The sequence below is a fragment of the Mastigoproctus giganteus genome, chromosome 12 (genome assembly GCF_048544385.1).
Source record: "Mastigoproctus giganteus isolate SK-2022 chromosome 12, ASM4854438v1, whole genome shotgun sequence".
Lineage (NCBI taxonomy): Eukaryota > Metazoa > Arthropoda > Arachnida > Uropygi > Thelyphonidae > Mastigoproctus > Mastigoproctus giganteus.
Window position 1 is genome coordinate 79,621,870 of NC_143586.1, and position 17,085 is coordinate 79,638,954.

Below are 17,085 nucleotides of genomic sequence, written 5' to 3' on the forward strand. Positions count from 1 at the left end.
TCAGGGTGTGTAAGTTAAGAGCAGATCATTCTTTGCTGGAATTTTTGTTTTCTTTATTTGACATCAGTTAGCCATATAATTTTTGCTTATTAACATTAACACTGAGGTGCTCTGTCAGAACAAAAAAAAAAAAAAAAAATGAGGGATCCAAGTTTTTGCTAGTAACAGTCCTGAAAAGCATGTAGGTAAATCACTGGAGGGGGATTCTTGGGGGAATACATGGACTAAAAGATTAACAGTAGCTGCTGGCAGAGGTGAAAGTGATTCTTGCACTGTTTCTATTGGAATGAGCAGCAGCTTGGAAAACAAGGTGCAGGGGATTTCAGAGACTGCTGGGAGTCATTACGGAACAATAAATACATGGGCTGTGTTAGGGTAGCTAAGAATAGGAACAGGTGCTACGAGTTTGGTAAATAAATTTGATGAAATTGAGGTGTTGGTCAAAACATTAATGGCAGATATTGTTGGGATATCAGAGACATGGTGCCACACAGATATAAGGAATGCAGAAATTGAATTTGGGGAGTACAATACGTACAGGTAGGATAGACAGGATAGAAAGGGAAGAGGAATTATGCAATTAGTTAAGGAGCACATAAAATCCAAGGAAGTACAGCCAGTCGACATGGCTGGATAATGCAGTGCCAAGTCAGTTTGGTGTGACATAAGCACTGTGAAAGCAAAATTGAGAGCAGGAGTGTGTTATAGGCCTAATGACAAGGATGAGTGTAATAAACAACTATACAGAGAAATAGAGTGGGCCAGTAAATCAGAGTATCTTATAATGGGGGATTCTAATTTCCCAGATATTGACTGGAATTTGTGGGTTGGTCACTCACACACTAGCAAGGTTTTTGTGGATTTATTGGATGATCGTTTTCTACAGCAGCATGTTCGGGAAGCAACTAGAGAGAGTAATACTCTTGATCTGATTATCAGTAGTGATTCTTCATGATTAAGAATCTGCAGATTAAGGAACCACTAGGTGACAGGGATCACAGTGTGCTGAAGTGGGATTCACTCAAAGAGGTAACTACCATCAAGAGTAAAGGGAAGGGTTTTTGCTTTCGTAAAGGTGACTATGGTGGTCTGAGACAGTATTTAAATTCTATATGGTGGAACCAACTGATGATGTTACCAACAGCAAATTCAAAATGGAAGCATTCAAACAATTTATCTTGAAAGCTACTAGGTTTTACATACCAACTAAGAAATATTGTTCAAGGTTTAGGCCTAAATGGATGTCAGATGAACTAATTAGACATGTGACAGAGAAGAAAAATGCATGGGATACATATAAATTAACAGGTAACATATGATAGATACAAGCTGGTCTGTAACCAAGTCACAAAGGAGGTTAGGCAGGCAAAGGCAGATTACGAGAAATCTTTATCAGAGGATGCAAATAAAAACAGCAAAGAGTTCTTTACTTATGTAAACTCTAGAAGGAAGGAGATGAATCAGATTGGTCCACTTGATATCGATGGTTCAACTGTTGATGATCCTGCTTAGGTAGCTAACAAACTAAATGAGTATTTTGCATCTACATTCACACATAATGAGTTATTCAGGGAGGAGAATGCCAGAGGTGAATTAAACTCTGGCAGTCGGCTAGATTATTTTGTAATAACTGACAGCAAAATGGAGGAGAAATTGTTGAAGATAAACATAAGAAAGGCACCTGGGGTGGTTGGAATCTATCCAGTTATATTAAAGGAGGTGGCAAAGGAAGTAAGCAAAGCCATAGCCATAATTATGAGAGCTTCATTGGACTCAGGGGAGGTACCCATGGACTAGAGATGTGCAAATGTGACCCCAATTCACAAAGGGGATGAAATTGTGATGCAGGTAATTACAGATCTGTTAGTTTAACTTCTGTTCCAGGGAAATTGATGGAGGCACTGGTTAAAGAAGCAAACCGCATGATTATCGAGACAAGACTTCAGTTATAGCTTGAACATGGGTTTGTTAAGGGGAATCTTGTATGACCAATTTGATTGGATATTTTGATGTGGTCACAAACGAACTGGATGCAAAGAATAATTTTGATAGCATATATTTGGATTTTAGAAAGGCTTTTCATAGTGTTGTACATGGAAGACTGCCGCACAAATTGGAGCACTGTGGCACTGGAGGCAAATTGCTGTTATGGATAAAGGGATGGTTGAGTGAGAGAAGACAGAGAGTGGTAATCAATCGACACTGCTCTTCGTTGACTAATGTTATTAGTGGAGCCCCCCCAGGGTTCAGTGTTGGGTCCATTGTTGTTTTCTGTATTTATTAATGATATTGATGATGGTATATCAGGCTTAATGTCCAAGTTTGCAGACGATACAAAGGTCATCATGGTTGTTAATGACACTAATGACAGTACGCTGCTGCAACAGGATCTAGAAAAGTTGAGCAGATGGACTGTGAGATGGCAAGTGAAGTTTAACATTGACAAATGTAAAGTATTGCACATGGGAAGCAGTAACCCCAGAGTAAAGTATCAACTGTGTGGTACTACACTGACAAGTGCAAAGTGTGTTGTCTGACGGCACCAGGGGTTTCCCCCACATGTGTGTGTGTTGTGTAATCTGTTTGTGTAGCACAGAACTCTGTGAAGGCCAGAGATTTAAAAAGTGTGTGGGGAGTGGACGGTTGTGTACCATTGTTCTTCTGACCATTTAGCCGTTGGGCCACTGTTGGGACCCACCATTACTGCACTTGGCCCTGGGTAGGCAGGTCAGGCACCCAGTAGATTTTTGTACTTTGGCAGGCCCTGCCACTAGTTTCCAAAGATTTCAGTGGCAAGGGCCTATGTAAAAAAAAAAAAATAATAATAATAAAGTAAAATAAAAATAATAAATAAATATATAAAAAAGGGGGTTAACGCTAGAATATAAAAGGCCAGGAGTAATGTAAGCATGATTTAAATTTGGATGTTATTAATTGATAAGTTGTGTGGGGTGCACACTGCGAGACAGACAGAGTAGGGGGGGGAGCTGAAGGCTGGGGGAAAAAGATAGAGGTGTGGAGACGATAGAGAAGGTCACCCCAGAAAGTCAGTGAAGCAGGCCCAGGCCTCACCAGGCAGAAGAGGGTGGCAGGGAGGAGGAGACAGGAACCAATCTACTCCCCCAGCCGGGGAGGAGAGTAAAAGAAAACCATGCTAGAGTGCACGGTTTGATCGCCAATGTGGCTTGTGTCAGAAAAGCTGCTGGTGTCTCCAGTGTCTCGGTTTTGGAATCTTCAGTGGGATCAGGTACTGGTTGATCTTGCCTGGAGATTCAGTTGCAGATATCAGCCTGATGGAACTTGGATGAAGGAAGTGAATTCAGTTCAGTTGAGCTTCGATGAGGTCGGTGGTTGATGCTACTGGAGAGGGGTGCCCAGAATCTGTCTCAGGTTATTGCTCTTGGTGGTTTAGGCTTCTTAATGTTCTTCGTCTGTTGAAGACATCCTGTGCAAAAGTGGTGAAGTATTTATAATTGTCATGGGTATGAATTAGTATATGTTCTTGGTCCTTTGGCAAATTAATAATCTTTGTAATCAGAATAGATCTCAAGTCTTCATAGTCAGGACAGTCGTTATATGGTGCCAAGATTCGTCAGTGCCAAGTGGCAGCGTGGATCATCTGTGATGCCCAGAGATGTTAATTTTTCTTGTGTTGACATGTGGCCTGTGAGGAGGTACGTTATGTACAGGCCAGGGGAAAACCAGCTTGGGGCTTTTGGGAACATTTCTTTGTAATTTGCTCCCTTAGTGGATGTTGTCCATCTGTCCTGCCAAGCTTGCTGCAGGTGAGTGAGAAGGTGCCTTTTCTCTGTCTTGTGATTGATTGCTGGGTTGGTGGTGAATCCAATGGAGATTCCTTTGGACAGATATTTCAAGATCTAGAGGGAGGGCTCCAGCGAGGACTTGGAGAGCAGAAGTGCTCGCTCACCATGCAGCAGGCTCTGGTGATGGTAAGTAATATTGCTCTTTGAATGGTGGCTAATTTCTTCTGATTTGTGACAATAATTGCCCGATGATACCAGACCCCTGCAGCATATGAGATGGCTGGAATAAAGACTGCTTTGTAAAATAGGGCTAGGGTCACCCCTGCGGGTGACCCTTGCCACCAATGCTGTGTAATTTCTTTTCTTAATCGTGGACTCTGAGTCCAGGATTACACCAAGGTGCTTAAGCTGGGTGCGGTGCTTGATGGTTGTGGCATTGATCTTAATCTGCGGTGGTCTGGTTGAGCTTAGTTTCACTTTTAGGAGGATTCTGAAGGTTTTCTCAGCTGAGATTGTCAGGTTGTGCTGGGTAGCCCACTTCTGGAGGAGCCAGAGTGCTCGGTTAGCAGAGATTTCAAGCTGGGCTCGTGAGCTGGCAGGCACGGAAAGGATCAAATCATCTGCATAGGCTTGGGCAACATGCCCAAGACCTTGATTTAGAAACTCATCCAGGACCATGTTCCAGAATGTTGGTCTTAGGATTGAGCCCTGTGGATCTTTCTGATCATCCTGGAGTAGGGAGTCTCTACACAGATCTGTCACATAGATAGCTTTTAATGCAGAAGTAGAGATTTTGAGGAATCTGTGCTTGCCTGAGCCTACCAAGGATGCTCGGCCACCAAAGTGATTCAAATGCCCTGGCAAAGTCGACTGCAATTACAAGGAAGTATTTTTCAAGTGTGGATTGAGCAGATGTTATCAGGTTTTTTAGTGCGTCTACTGTCAAGCACCCCTGACAGAATCCATACTGGTTGTTGGCCTGTAGATTTCTGTTTGTATAATACTTGTGAATTCTGAAGAAGATTAGTCTCAAGGAGTTTGCTTAGAACAGTTAGGAGGGCGATTGGTCTGTATAATTTTGGCTGTTGTGGTGGTTTATTTGGATTCTTGAGAAGAAGTCGAAGATTAGCTGTCTTCCAATCAAGTGGAAAGGATCCTTTTGCCAGGCAGTGGTTGAAAAGATTTAGCAGTAAGTACGGCTTGTAGTCTGCTACTCTTTTGACAATCTCAGGCTCCAGGTCAGGATCTGGGCATTTTCTGTCCTTGAGTTTCAATACTGCTCGATGAAGTTCCTCCAGGGTGAAGGGCTCTTTGATTTCCTGCATGGTGTAGCACTCATTGGAGGTACACAGTTGGGCTTGTATTGGTGTGAGGTCAGAGATTGGTGGCTTGAAAATGGTATTGAGTATATTATTAATTGACTGCTCCCAGGTAGTGGTTATTGTGCCTTGTGGTGTGAGAGTGGTTGTTAGAACCTCTCCCCTGGGGAGTTTATTGGTGGTAATTTTATATACCACCCCCCAAGGGTTGGCATTCCCAGTCAATGCCACCAGATGCTCCCAAGGGGTCCTTTTCCTTTGGCGGATTAGAGCTGTATAGGTGTTCCTGGCTATTCTATATTGTTGTCTCAAGACCTCCACCTCTGGCTGAGGCCATGATCTCCTTGCTCTTTGAAAAACTTTCCTTTTACTATTTACCTCTCTGCGGAGGTGCTGCAGCTCTGGGGACTACCAGGGAACAGTGATGGGGAGTGGATTTTTTTATTTAAAGGTTGTGGTACAGGTGTTTGTAATGACCCTGGTAACAGTTCTCTGGTGCACTTCTGGATCCTTACTCCCCCTGCCGGGAGTTGCATGACAGAGATGTCCAGAGCTGCTACGAAGTTGTCCCAGTTAGCATTTTCTATTTTAAATCTGTTCAGTGTGAGTTTAGGATTCAATGGTTGCTGTTGGATTTTAGACATTTGGAAGGTTATGGCCCAGTGGTCTGAGGTGGGCCAGGCCTCCTGGACACACCAGCCAGAGATGTAGCCAGCCATCTGTCTGCTAGCCAGGGTGATATCAATGTTTGATTCTCAGAGAATAGATGAAAATGTTGGCAAATTGTGTGGCCTCTTTAATATGGTAAGCTGTGAATTGCAGATAAACTCTTCCAATTGCTGTCCATTGCAAGTGCCACTATGGTCATCAGACCCTGCAATTATCGTGGCGGCAGTTTACATCCGCCCCCACGATAATTTTCTCATTGGGAAAAAGGGCCGCTATGTTTTCCAGATAGTTTATTGTTGGTAGAATATCCTCTCCAGGTCTGTTATATATAGAAACGACATAAAAGGTTCCAAGGGAACCTATGACATGCAGGCACACTGCCCAGGATGTGTAGAGACTTGATATTTTGGTGGTGGTGAGTTCTGGGTTCCTGACTACAATTGCCGCCCAGGGAGTTTCATTATCTGCTTGGATTATTTTGTATGCAAGTGGGTAACTGCACACCTGCTTGGCTAGGTATAAGGTTCTTGAAGGATCATGATGTCAGTATTTTCCTCATTTGCAATTACTTTTAGCTGGTCTGAAACTACCTTGGCCCGCTGCGCATTAAGTTGGATGAATTTGATCTCTTGGGTGTTGTACTGTTTAAGGCGTAGGCCCATAATCGGTTCTAATTTGTTGTGCTTTCTTTGGGGTTAGATAAACTGGACAACTGTTGTCTCTTATTGAGTGATTATGAGGAAGTTTTGAGGTCTTGCAGTTTTCGCAGACTGGCTTGCTGGTTTTGTTGGGGCAGTCCTTATACTGATGTCCCTTCTGGGCAAAGCACCCACAGGTTGACTCAGCCTGAGTGCAGGTGTGTGTGGTGTGGCCAAACCTGCAGCAGTTGAAACACTTTGGGACTGCCACATGTTCTTTAAAATTATGGCTGCCCCAGTGTATATATATATATTCTCTCTTGATTTTTTATTGTATTCCAAGCTGGGGGCGTTAACTCCACCACCCAGTTGACATTATTATCTGACTTAGACTTTTTATGAAATTTTGGCTTAATAAGCTCTTCTGGGGCCGAGTCAGGGGGAGACGCTTGCAGGTTACGGTAGTATAGTTCCTCAGTGATTTGCATAGGTGTGGAGTCCATGCTGATATCAAATATGACTACCGGGGGGGGCCTTTTTTTTTCTGTTGTTCTGCAGTAAGGCCAAGTGTCGAGATGGCAGGATTTTTTATGATGTCTTCTATTTCTTTTGATGTTTCAGTTTTGATCAGTACCCCAACGTTTCGGGTCTTCCTGATTGATTTAATTCTTGTAGTTTTAAAGTGCTCCTTCAGTTTATTGACGACTGTATTCTTCACTTCCTTGCTAGTCTTAATTTCCTGGTTGCCAATAGGTTTTAGAATAACTAAATTTGTGGTTTTTAGTAGTGTTTTCCTTTTGGTTATCAGTCCAGAGGCCTCATTACTCGGCTTGGTAGTGGCCCTCAGTACATCTGCATACAAACGAGAGCGCTGTTGCATTTGGTTTCCTCATACCTCCATATAAGCCTCTAATTTGGCCGCAGCCTTCTTGCATTCGATATGCGTATTCAACAGTAAGTATTCCATGTTTGACCAGATGGTAATTATCTTTCCTCTCAGGACTGTAGTTATGTGATTACTGGAATCAGTCATAAGGTCCTCCAGTTCCCTTCAAAAAGTTTTGACCCGGTCCATGATAGGGTCATTGGGGGTGTTGGATCCAGTGCTGTAGCATTGTCATGAGGTGTATTTGGTTGTTCTTGACTGACTCCTCGACAGACGAGTCCACAGGAGTGAGAAAGATTAGGTCACTTGTTATGCTGTCTCTCTCTCTCTCTCTCTCTCTCTGTTGTTTTTCCCAGCAGTTGGGATGCTGCTTTTGCCCTGGGTACAGACGTATCTAGATCGAGCCGTGGCACTAATCTTTGGAATCGATCTTCCAGAACAGCACTCCCCCCAGGGTTTTTTTGCAGGGGCCATTACAAAAAAGAAAAGTTTTAATATTTTTACCGCAGCAATTGCAAGTTTGTTTGTTGCACGACCAGGCATAATTATTAAAAGAGGGGGAATTTGGCAGCGAACAGATGTTTAAATAGCACTTCCATTATGGCAGAAGGCTTCTGCAATTTTTTATATATATATATATATATATATATATATATATAAACTACTAAAAATTCTATATAGTTTCTAAAGTTCCTTATTTCTAGTGTTCAACTGCCAGGCAATAAAATCACTTCTTACACTATGAGGACGTAGTTTGCCATTCAGTTAATTTTAGCATGGCACGACTTTCCCTTCTTTTAAGTACCCCAGTTGATAGTCATTCTCCGCTGCAGAAAAGACAATGTAAACAGACCACCTGCAGGTTGACCTGATTAAGGGGAGGTGGTGATCTCTAAGATGCTGGTCAGCATGACCTTGTACTGGATAGCATTTCGCTGGCTATTATGAGATGAAGAGCTTGGCTGAACAAGACAAGATATGCATTCAAGTTTTTAAATGGAAAATAAAGTTGTTTACCTGATCATTTAGTAGGAGCAACTTGCCTCAGGAACAAGCATGCCAGAAACTGAGTCGCTGGATACCAAAAACTTGACAAGATGCTGAGATGAACCCTTTAAACTGTTCATTGAACAGGAGCATAAAAATATGCAACCGCACAGAGAAAATAATGGAGTTACTACACTGACAGTGGTAGAGAATGAAAAGGAACTGGGGGTAATTGTGCAGGCAGATATGAAGTTTTCTGAGCAGTGCAGATGGTCTGCAAGAGTAGCTCAAGGTGTCTTGTCAATGATATAGAGTAATTTTTCTAGCAGGGATAAGGAGGTGATTATCGCCTTGTATAAGGCAATGGTCAGGCCACACCTTCAGTATTGTATACAGGTCTGGAGGTCTCATTTTAGGAAGGATGTAGAGCTGCTGGAACAAGTACAGAGAAGGGCAACAAAGATTAGTGAATGGAACAAAGGGTTGCTCTCATGAAGAAAGATTTAGGTTTTGCAAATTACAGTGTCTGGAGACTAGGCACCTGAATAAAGTCTTGAATGGTTTGAGCATGCTCAATGTTGATGGAATTCTTCCTCTTGCTCAGAATAATTGCCTGAGAGGGCATAAATTCAAATTGAGGAAAGATAGATGTACGGAAATTTGCCCTTAGCCAGCGGGTGGTTGATTGCTCAAACATACTTCCATCTGTTGTAGAAGTTGATAGCTTAAATAGATTAATTAAATAAATAGATTCAAGGCAGAACAAGACAAACATTTGGAGTGAGTGGATGGGTGAAATGAGAAGTTTTTTTTTTTTTTTTTTTTTTTTCGGCTGATGCTATATAAGCTTTCTTTCTTGCATCATGTGCCTTTACGAATGCTAATGATAAAAGAATAATACAACAGTTTTTTTTCCAGTTTATGCAGACAAAGAAATCTGATGAATTTGTAAGAATCTCAGAGTACAAACTTGTTTTTAGTAGTTTAGAATTCACATTTATTTTGTTTGTTTCAAAATTTTTGTTAATGATTTGAGCAAATAAAATCTTAGTTTTATTTTTTAAGCATAATTTTTATAAACCTTACTATTGTTTTTTTTTTTAAATATTTATAGCACTACATCATTCAGCATCAAAACAGATTTTAGTAGATAGTGACAAACTTGCAGAAGAAATTTCACGATCCTCACCAGCAATAAATGTAAGATTGTGATTTTCATATTTTTAAACTTTTATCTCATGAGACTTACATATTTGTTCACATTACACTGGTCAACATGTAAAATGTTACAAAAATAAAAATACCCAATCGTGACTAATTTCCTGCTGCTGAACACGAAAATCACATTAAAATTTATCAATTTGCTCTTGTTTTTGAATTACAGTTGGAATCTCATGTTAGTGGCTTACTCTACATTGTCAACTACGGTTTTCGGTAAAATGCATGGCAACACTGCAGTTTCAGTACCACCACACTCTTATCATGTGATCAGCAACTGTTGCCTCTCTTTGTATCCTAAAATACAGCTAGGGTACTGGGTGATTTGTTCTCTGTGAGATTCTTACTTTTATCCCAGTATTTGTGTCATGTAAGATTAATATGCCCCATAATTGTGTGAATAGTCTGCATGACTTCTATTACATATGTGGAGAAGTCATGTTAGCTTTAAGAAAGTGTCCCTTAACTTGAGCCATAAAAAAGGCTTACTTCTTGTACTTTGGGTGTAAAGTAGGTGACCAGGACAAGAACTGGGCCCCACACATATGCTGCACTACCTGTTTATCAAAACTCAACACATGGGTGGATTAAAAGGGACATTTTATGCCTTTTGCAGTTCCCATGATATGGAGGGAGCCAAAAAATCATGTCACAGACTGTTCCTTCTGTATGGTCCCTCCTATTAGAAAAGAGATGGCAATTAAGAAAAAGTGGACAGTGATGTACCCAAATATACCATCTGCAATTTGTCTCATGCCTCTTAGTGAAGTACTATATATTTCTGAACCACCCAACCGTTTTTCTATACACTCTGATGAAGATACTGATAAATATTAACTTGATATACATGAAGTAGTACAGCAGCCATCTACGTTGAGGGATCTACCATTTTGTCCAAACCCTTATCCTTTTGAACCACATAAGATCACAAAAGTGAGCTTAATGACCTCATCTGGGATCTCAAACTGTGGAAGAATAAGGCAGAGTTTTGGAATCTTCTAGATCATTCTGTGAAAGCGACAACATTTCGTACTTGAAATAAAGACTATGATAAATTCTACTAAACAGAACTCAGTGTTTGTAAGGATGTTGATAGTCTAATGGCAGCAATGAACATGAAGCACATTTCCAAAGAATGGCAACTATTTATAGATGTTTCTAAGGTTAGCCTTAAGGCTGTGTTATTACACAATGGAAATATGCTGCCTTCAATACCTCTTGGTATATGCTGTCCACAAAAAAGAAACATACGCAAACATGGAGAACCTCCTCTTAGGTGAACACTATCAGAAGTATGAGTGGCAGATATGTTGTGATTTAAAGGTAATTGCCATTTTATTAGGACTACAGAAGGGTTACTACACTAAGTATTGTTGCTTTCTTTGTGAGTGGGATAGTTGTGGGAAGGATATGCACTACAAGAAAAGGAGTTGGCTTCAATGAAAATTGTTAACACCTGGAATGAAGAATGTAGCATTTGAACCTCTGGTAGATCCAAATAAAGTTTTGCTTCCATCACTCCATATCAAACTATAGCTCATGAAAAATTTCATGAAAGCTTTGGAAGTGAACGGTCCTGCATTCACATACTTGCAAGAGAAGTTCCCAAGCCTTAATACAGAGAAGATTAAGGCAGGCATTTTTATTGGTCCACAAATAAGGCAACTTTTCAAAGAAGAACAGTTCAAATGTGTCCTTAGTGACAGTGAGAAATCAGCGTGGAAAGCCTTTCGAAATGTTTCTACTAGGAAATATTAAAGCCAGCAACTACAGGCAACTTGTGGAAGATCTCATTACTTCTTACAAAAAACTGGGGTGCCAAGGATATGCACTATGAGAAGAGGAGTTGGCCTGAATGCAAATCATTAACACCTGGAATGAAGAATGTAGCATTTCAACTTCTGGTAGATCCAGATAAAGTTTTGCTTTCACCACTCCACATCAAACTGGGGCTCATGAAAAATTTTGTTAAGGCTTTGGAAGTGAATGATCCTGCATTCACATACTTGCAAGAGAAGTTCTCAAGACTTAGTATAGAGAAGATTAAGGCAGGCATTTTCATTGGTCCACAAATAAGGTAACTTTTCAAAGACTAACCTTTCAAATGTGTCCTTAGTGATAGCAAGGGGTCAGCGTGGAAAGCCTTTCAAAATGTTTTCTAGAAAATGTTAAAAAGCCGGTACCTATAGATGGCTCGTGGAAGATCTCATTACTTACAAAAAAACTGGGGTGCAGCATGTCACTGAAGATGCACTTCTTGCACTCACATCTGGATTTCTTCCTGCCAAACTGTGGTACCGTCAGCGATGAATATGGTTAGTGCTTCCATCAAGGCATCAGTCATGGAACAAAGATGCAAAAGCAAATGGAGTGCCACCACGTTAGCTGATTATTGTTGCATGGTGAAAAGGGATGCTCCCAATGACAAAAAGGTCCCATTTTTGATACAGGTATGTTTGTAGCTACTTCTTACTGCCATATAAATAAAAAATACCTTGTATAAATATAAAAAACAATTTTTTTCGAAAATAAGAGCCAATCTGCCATTTTAAGCACTATTTCCGTGTTTAGTACCCCAAAATCTATAAAGTAAACTTAACTTCATGCCTATAACAAGATATGATCCAAAATTTGTTGTTCAGTCTTATTGTTAATGAAATATGATTTAGTATTAGTAAATGTTAGAAGATGCAAGGAAGCTAGGCTTTTTCTGTAATGGCTAAGAAAAAAAAAATATCCACACAATCTTTATCATCCCTATTACAAAATTAAATAAAAAAAGCTACACAAAAATAAATTAAAACATTAATTGAATGGGAAAATATGTTATTTGTTAAGAAATAATTAAAGTGTCAATTTTTTAAAGTTTTTATTCTTTTTATGAAACTGCATTTTTGTTAGGCATTTAGGAGCTGGATATATTCCTGAAGTAATGTACATGACTTCTGGTGCATGTTATCACTGAATCTGTATGCTACCATAAGAAATGCATGGTCCATTATCAATTGTGCCAGCTGCTTTAAGTGTTTACAGTGAATTTTTATACTTTAATTTATTAATTAATTAATTTATAAAAATAAATTTATTTTTTAGTTTAATTAAAACAAGTCATATATTTTTATTTCTTTGTTTCTGGTGAAAGAAACCTTGGCCTAGCACAGACTAACTAATATTATCAAAAAAAGTATTAATAGTAGCAAATGATGTAAGGATGCAAGCATATACAATATCACCCACAAAAAAAAAAAAAATCACACATCATTTATCCAACTCCAGTAATAATTTGTCTAATCCTTCCTTAAATTTATTAAAACTGCCCACTTCCACAACAACAACACATGATGGAAGTTTGTTCCAATAATCAGTTATTCTCTAGCTGAAAGTAAATTTTACCCATCTATCCTTTTTTTTTTAAATTTAAATGTAAGTCCCCTTATCCAAGTTATCCAAGAAAGAGCAAGGATGCCATCAGCATTTAGTTTACTCAATCCATTTAAAGCATTAATCACTTCAGGTCTTTTCTCAGCTGCATAGTTTACAGAACACAAGTTTTTTTTGCTAAGAGAACCCTTTTGAGCCCCTGATTATCCTTATTGCTTTTCGTTGCACCCACTCCAGAAGATTTACTTCCTAAAATGAGGCTTTTAGCCTTGTATAGTGCTCAATGTGTGACTTAACCATTGCCTATAACAGCAGGATAATCACCTCCTTGTGCATGCTGGCAAAATTTCTGTATATCATTGACAGAACTTCATGTCTTGTCCTAGCAGCATGTCTGCACTGTTTTTAGAAACTTCATATCAGGCTGTAGATCTTGATTTCCCTAACTTTCTATTATTCTACACCACCGTGAATGTGGTACCACCCATTTGGTATTCTGGGATTACTGCTATCCAAATGGTTACTTGTGACAATCCTGTTATTTGTCTTCATCTCATGTTGACTTTATAAGGTCAGTGGCTCCTTGTATCACGTTTGGTCTTATCCATGTCATATGGCTCATTGTGCCACAATTTATATTTATGACTAATTACAATATGTGATGCGATTTATTTTCCGGACATTATTAGCATTAGCAAGGGCGCATGATGCAAGAAAGCAAGCATCAGCCGAAAAAAAAAAAAAAAAAAAAACCCTTATTTCACCCATCCCCTTGCTCCAAATGTTTGTCAAGTTCTGTATATAGTGGATTTGTCAGTTTCTGGCTAGGGGCCACTTGTTAATAAAAATTGATTGTTGGAAGTTTGCTCCAACAATCAACCACTAGCAAACTTCAGCATGCCTGCAACCATCCTACCTCAATTTGAATGTCTCCCCCTTATGTGTGTAATCTGAACAAGAAGAAGGACACTATCAGCAGTGAGCTTGATCAATCCATTCAAAGCCTTAAACACCTCAACCAGATTACCTTGCAGGTGCCTAGTTTACACATGCTGCAACTTGCAGAACTGAACCCTTTCTTGGTAAGATTACTTTTTTGTTTCCCTCACCACTCTTGTTGCCTTACTCTGCACCAATTACAACCGATCTACACCATTCCTAAAATGTGGCCTCCAGACTTGTATGCAGTACTCAAGATGTGATGTAACCATTGCCTTGTACAATGGGTTAATTACTTCCTTATCCTTGCTAGGAAAAATTCCTGAATATCATTGACAAAAACAGGCTGCTCAGAGAATTTCATATTTGTCTGCATGATTACCCCAAGGTCTTTTTTATTTTCCACTACCCTGAGTGTAGTAGTAGTGGCAAAAAAAAAATGCTACACACTTCTCTCATCCATACCCTCTTTGAGAAGAATTTGTCTTGTTCTTCCTTGAATTTATTCAAACCATCCACTTCTGCAACAATAAATGGAATCCTGTTCCAAAATTCAACCACCCGCTGGCTGAAGGCAAACTTCCACTCATCTATCCTGCAACAATCCTTCCTCAACTTAAATTTATGTCACCTCGTGTATGTAGTCTCAGAGGAAGAATGCCATTCACATTCAGTTTACTCAGTCCATTCAAGGCCTTAAACACCTCAATCAGATCATCCCACAGGTGCCTAGTCTAGAAGTTGCAATTTGTAGAACTGAAGCCTTTCTAGGTAAGAGCACCCTTTTGTTCCCTTCACCAATCTAGTTGCCCTTCTCTGCACCCATTCCGGCAGATCTATATCCTTCCTAAAGTGAGACCTCCAGATCTGTATACAATACCCTAGATGTGCCCTAACTATGCCATTGTGCAAAGGGATAATCACCTCCTTATTCTTGCTAGCACAGTTTCTGTATATCATTGACAAAACTCCATGAGCTTTTCTGGCAACATGTCTGCAGTAGTACCATAGTTGGTTAATTAATCTGGGATTACTACTAATTATATGCAGTATCTTGCATTTATCAATGTTAAACTTCCACTGCCATTTCTCAGCCCATCTGCCTAATTTTTTTAGATCTTCTCGCAGTAGCTTACCTTAATTACTGTCATTAACACCCTGTCAACCATTGTATCATCTGCAAACTTAGACATTAAGCCTGATATGCCTTCATCAATATCATTAATAAACATGGAAAACAATGGATCCAGCACTGAACCCTGGAGAACTCCATGAAGAGCAGTGTCCATTAATAACCACTGTCTTTTTCCACTCAACCATCACTTTATCCAGTAACTTGCTATTGATGCTACTCTGCTGTAATTTGTACAGGCAATATTTTATGTGCATAATACCTTGCATTTATCTATGTTAAACATCAATTGCCACTTCTCAGCCCTAGTGCATACTTTCTCTAGGTCTTCTTTCACTATCATACCCTGATTCCTGTTGTTAACCAACCTTCCAACCTTAGCAGCATTAGCAAATTTCAACAAATCTGCTGATTATACAGACTTGATATGATACTTTACATTTAATTAAAATTGATATGCCTTCATTAATGAAGGCATATAAATTTTAATTAAAGGAGTTAAAGTTGAAATGGTAGGGTTGAAATGAGATGAAAAGTCCCACTAAGAATATAAAAGTATTTTTTTGGACATGCTGTATCTAGAATCTCAGCATGATGGAGGGTTAGAAAATTTCCATCTCAAATATTGTACATTTTTACAAGTATAATAATTTCTATATTGTATAAATACAGTATATCATTTTTATATTTAATGTTTATATTAATATAAAAATGATACACTTTATGAAATTATTATTATTAGCCATATGATGCAAGGAAGCCTGAGGCTTATGCTACACCAGCCAAAAAAAAAATTCCGCATTACCCTGAGAGAGAGAGAGAGAAAAAAGTAAAAGGGAATCACCAAGAAAGAGAAGAATGATGATATCCAGCTCGGGACCCTGGGTTTGCCAAGCCCATACTCATCAGATGTGAGCCCCTGGATACCTGATGAACTGCTTTCATCAGTTCACCTGACATACATTTAGGTTAAATCAGCACTGAACCCTGAGAATTACACCTTTAATGTTAGTCCATGAAGAGTAATAGCTATTAATAACCACTCTCTTTTTATCTCCTGCCACTCAACCATTCCTTTATCCATAGCAGGATCCTGCCCCTAATTCCACACTGCTCTAATTTGTATAGCAGCCTTTCATGTGGAACAGGATCAAAAGTTTTACTGAAGGCTTAAGTATATGATGTCAAAATTATTTTTTGCATCCAGGTCCTTTGTGACTATATCATAGTAACTCACATTAGTCAGACAAGATCTCAAGATGATCTGTATTACTTCTTTAACCTCTAACTCCATTATTTTTCCTGGAACAGAAGTCAAGCTTACTGGTCTGTAATTACTCACTTTGCCCTTTAATACTTCTTCAACTTTGTGAATAGGAGAGACATTTGCTTGTGTCCCACCTTTAGGAACTTTCTTTGAGTCCAAGGATGTTTAATAATTATGGGTAAAGGTTTGCTTACCTCCCTTTCTGCTTCTTTAGTATAATTGAATAGATTTCATCAGCCCCAGGTGTCTTATTTACTTTTAGCTTTGATAGTTTCTCTCCCACTTTCCTCTTGGTTTTCACATAATCAGTTAGCTCCCAGTTAAAATTAGGTATACTTCTGGTATCTCCATCTCTAAAAATTTTTTTGCATGTAAATGTAGATGCAAAATATTTATTCAATTTGTCAGCAACCTGAACAGGATCATCAACAGTTCTTCCATCCATAAAGTAGACTGATGTGGTTCACCTCTTTCTTTGTAGTGTTAACATAAGTAAAGAATTCTGTACTACTTTTCTTTGCATTTGGCCAGAGATGTGTCATATTTATACTTGCTGTAGGCATGTGTATCCCCTGATTGTTTATAATTATCCCATGAATTTTTCTTTGCTGTCACTACTCTTGTCAGTTCATCTGACATTAGCATTAGCATTATTAGAGGCATTTGATGCAAGAAAGCAAGCTTATGCAGCATCAGCCAAAAAAAAAAACAAAAAAAAAAAAACCCCACTTCCACTTCACCCCTTTGTTCGTTCAAAATACCTGTCCAGCTGAGCCTTAAACTTATTTAGGCTATCAACCTCCACTACAAGGGATGGAAGTCTGTTCCACCAACCAACCACCCGCTGGCTAAAGGCAAATTTCTGCACGTCTATCCTACATCTGT

The 17,085-nt window shown here is 39.3% G+C and overlaps 1 protein-coding gene across 1 annotated transcript in view; it reads left to right on the top strand.

Annotated features, from left to right (window-relative positions):
• LOC150077218 (sodium-dependent phosphate transporter 1-B-like) overlaps window positions 1-17,085 on the top strand; it is a 137,632-nt gene that overhangs the window by 102,712 nt on the left and 17,835 nt on the right. Inside the window, exon 12 of the mRNA XM_090386695.1 lies at window positions 9,378-9,463. Within this exon, the coding sequence (XP_090242821.1) occupies window positions 9,378-9,463 (86 nt within the window). The remainder of the gene's footprint in view (window positions 1-9,377; window positions 9,464-17,085) is intronic.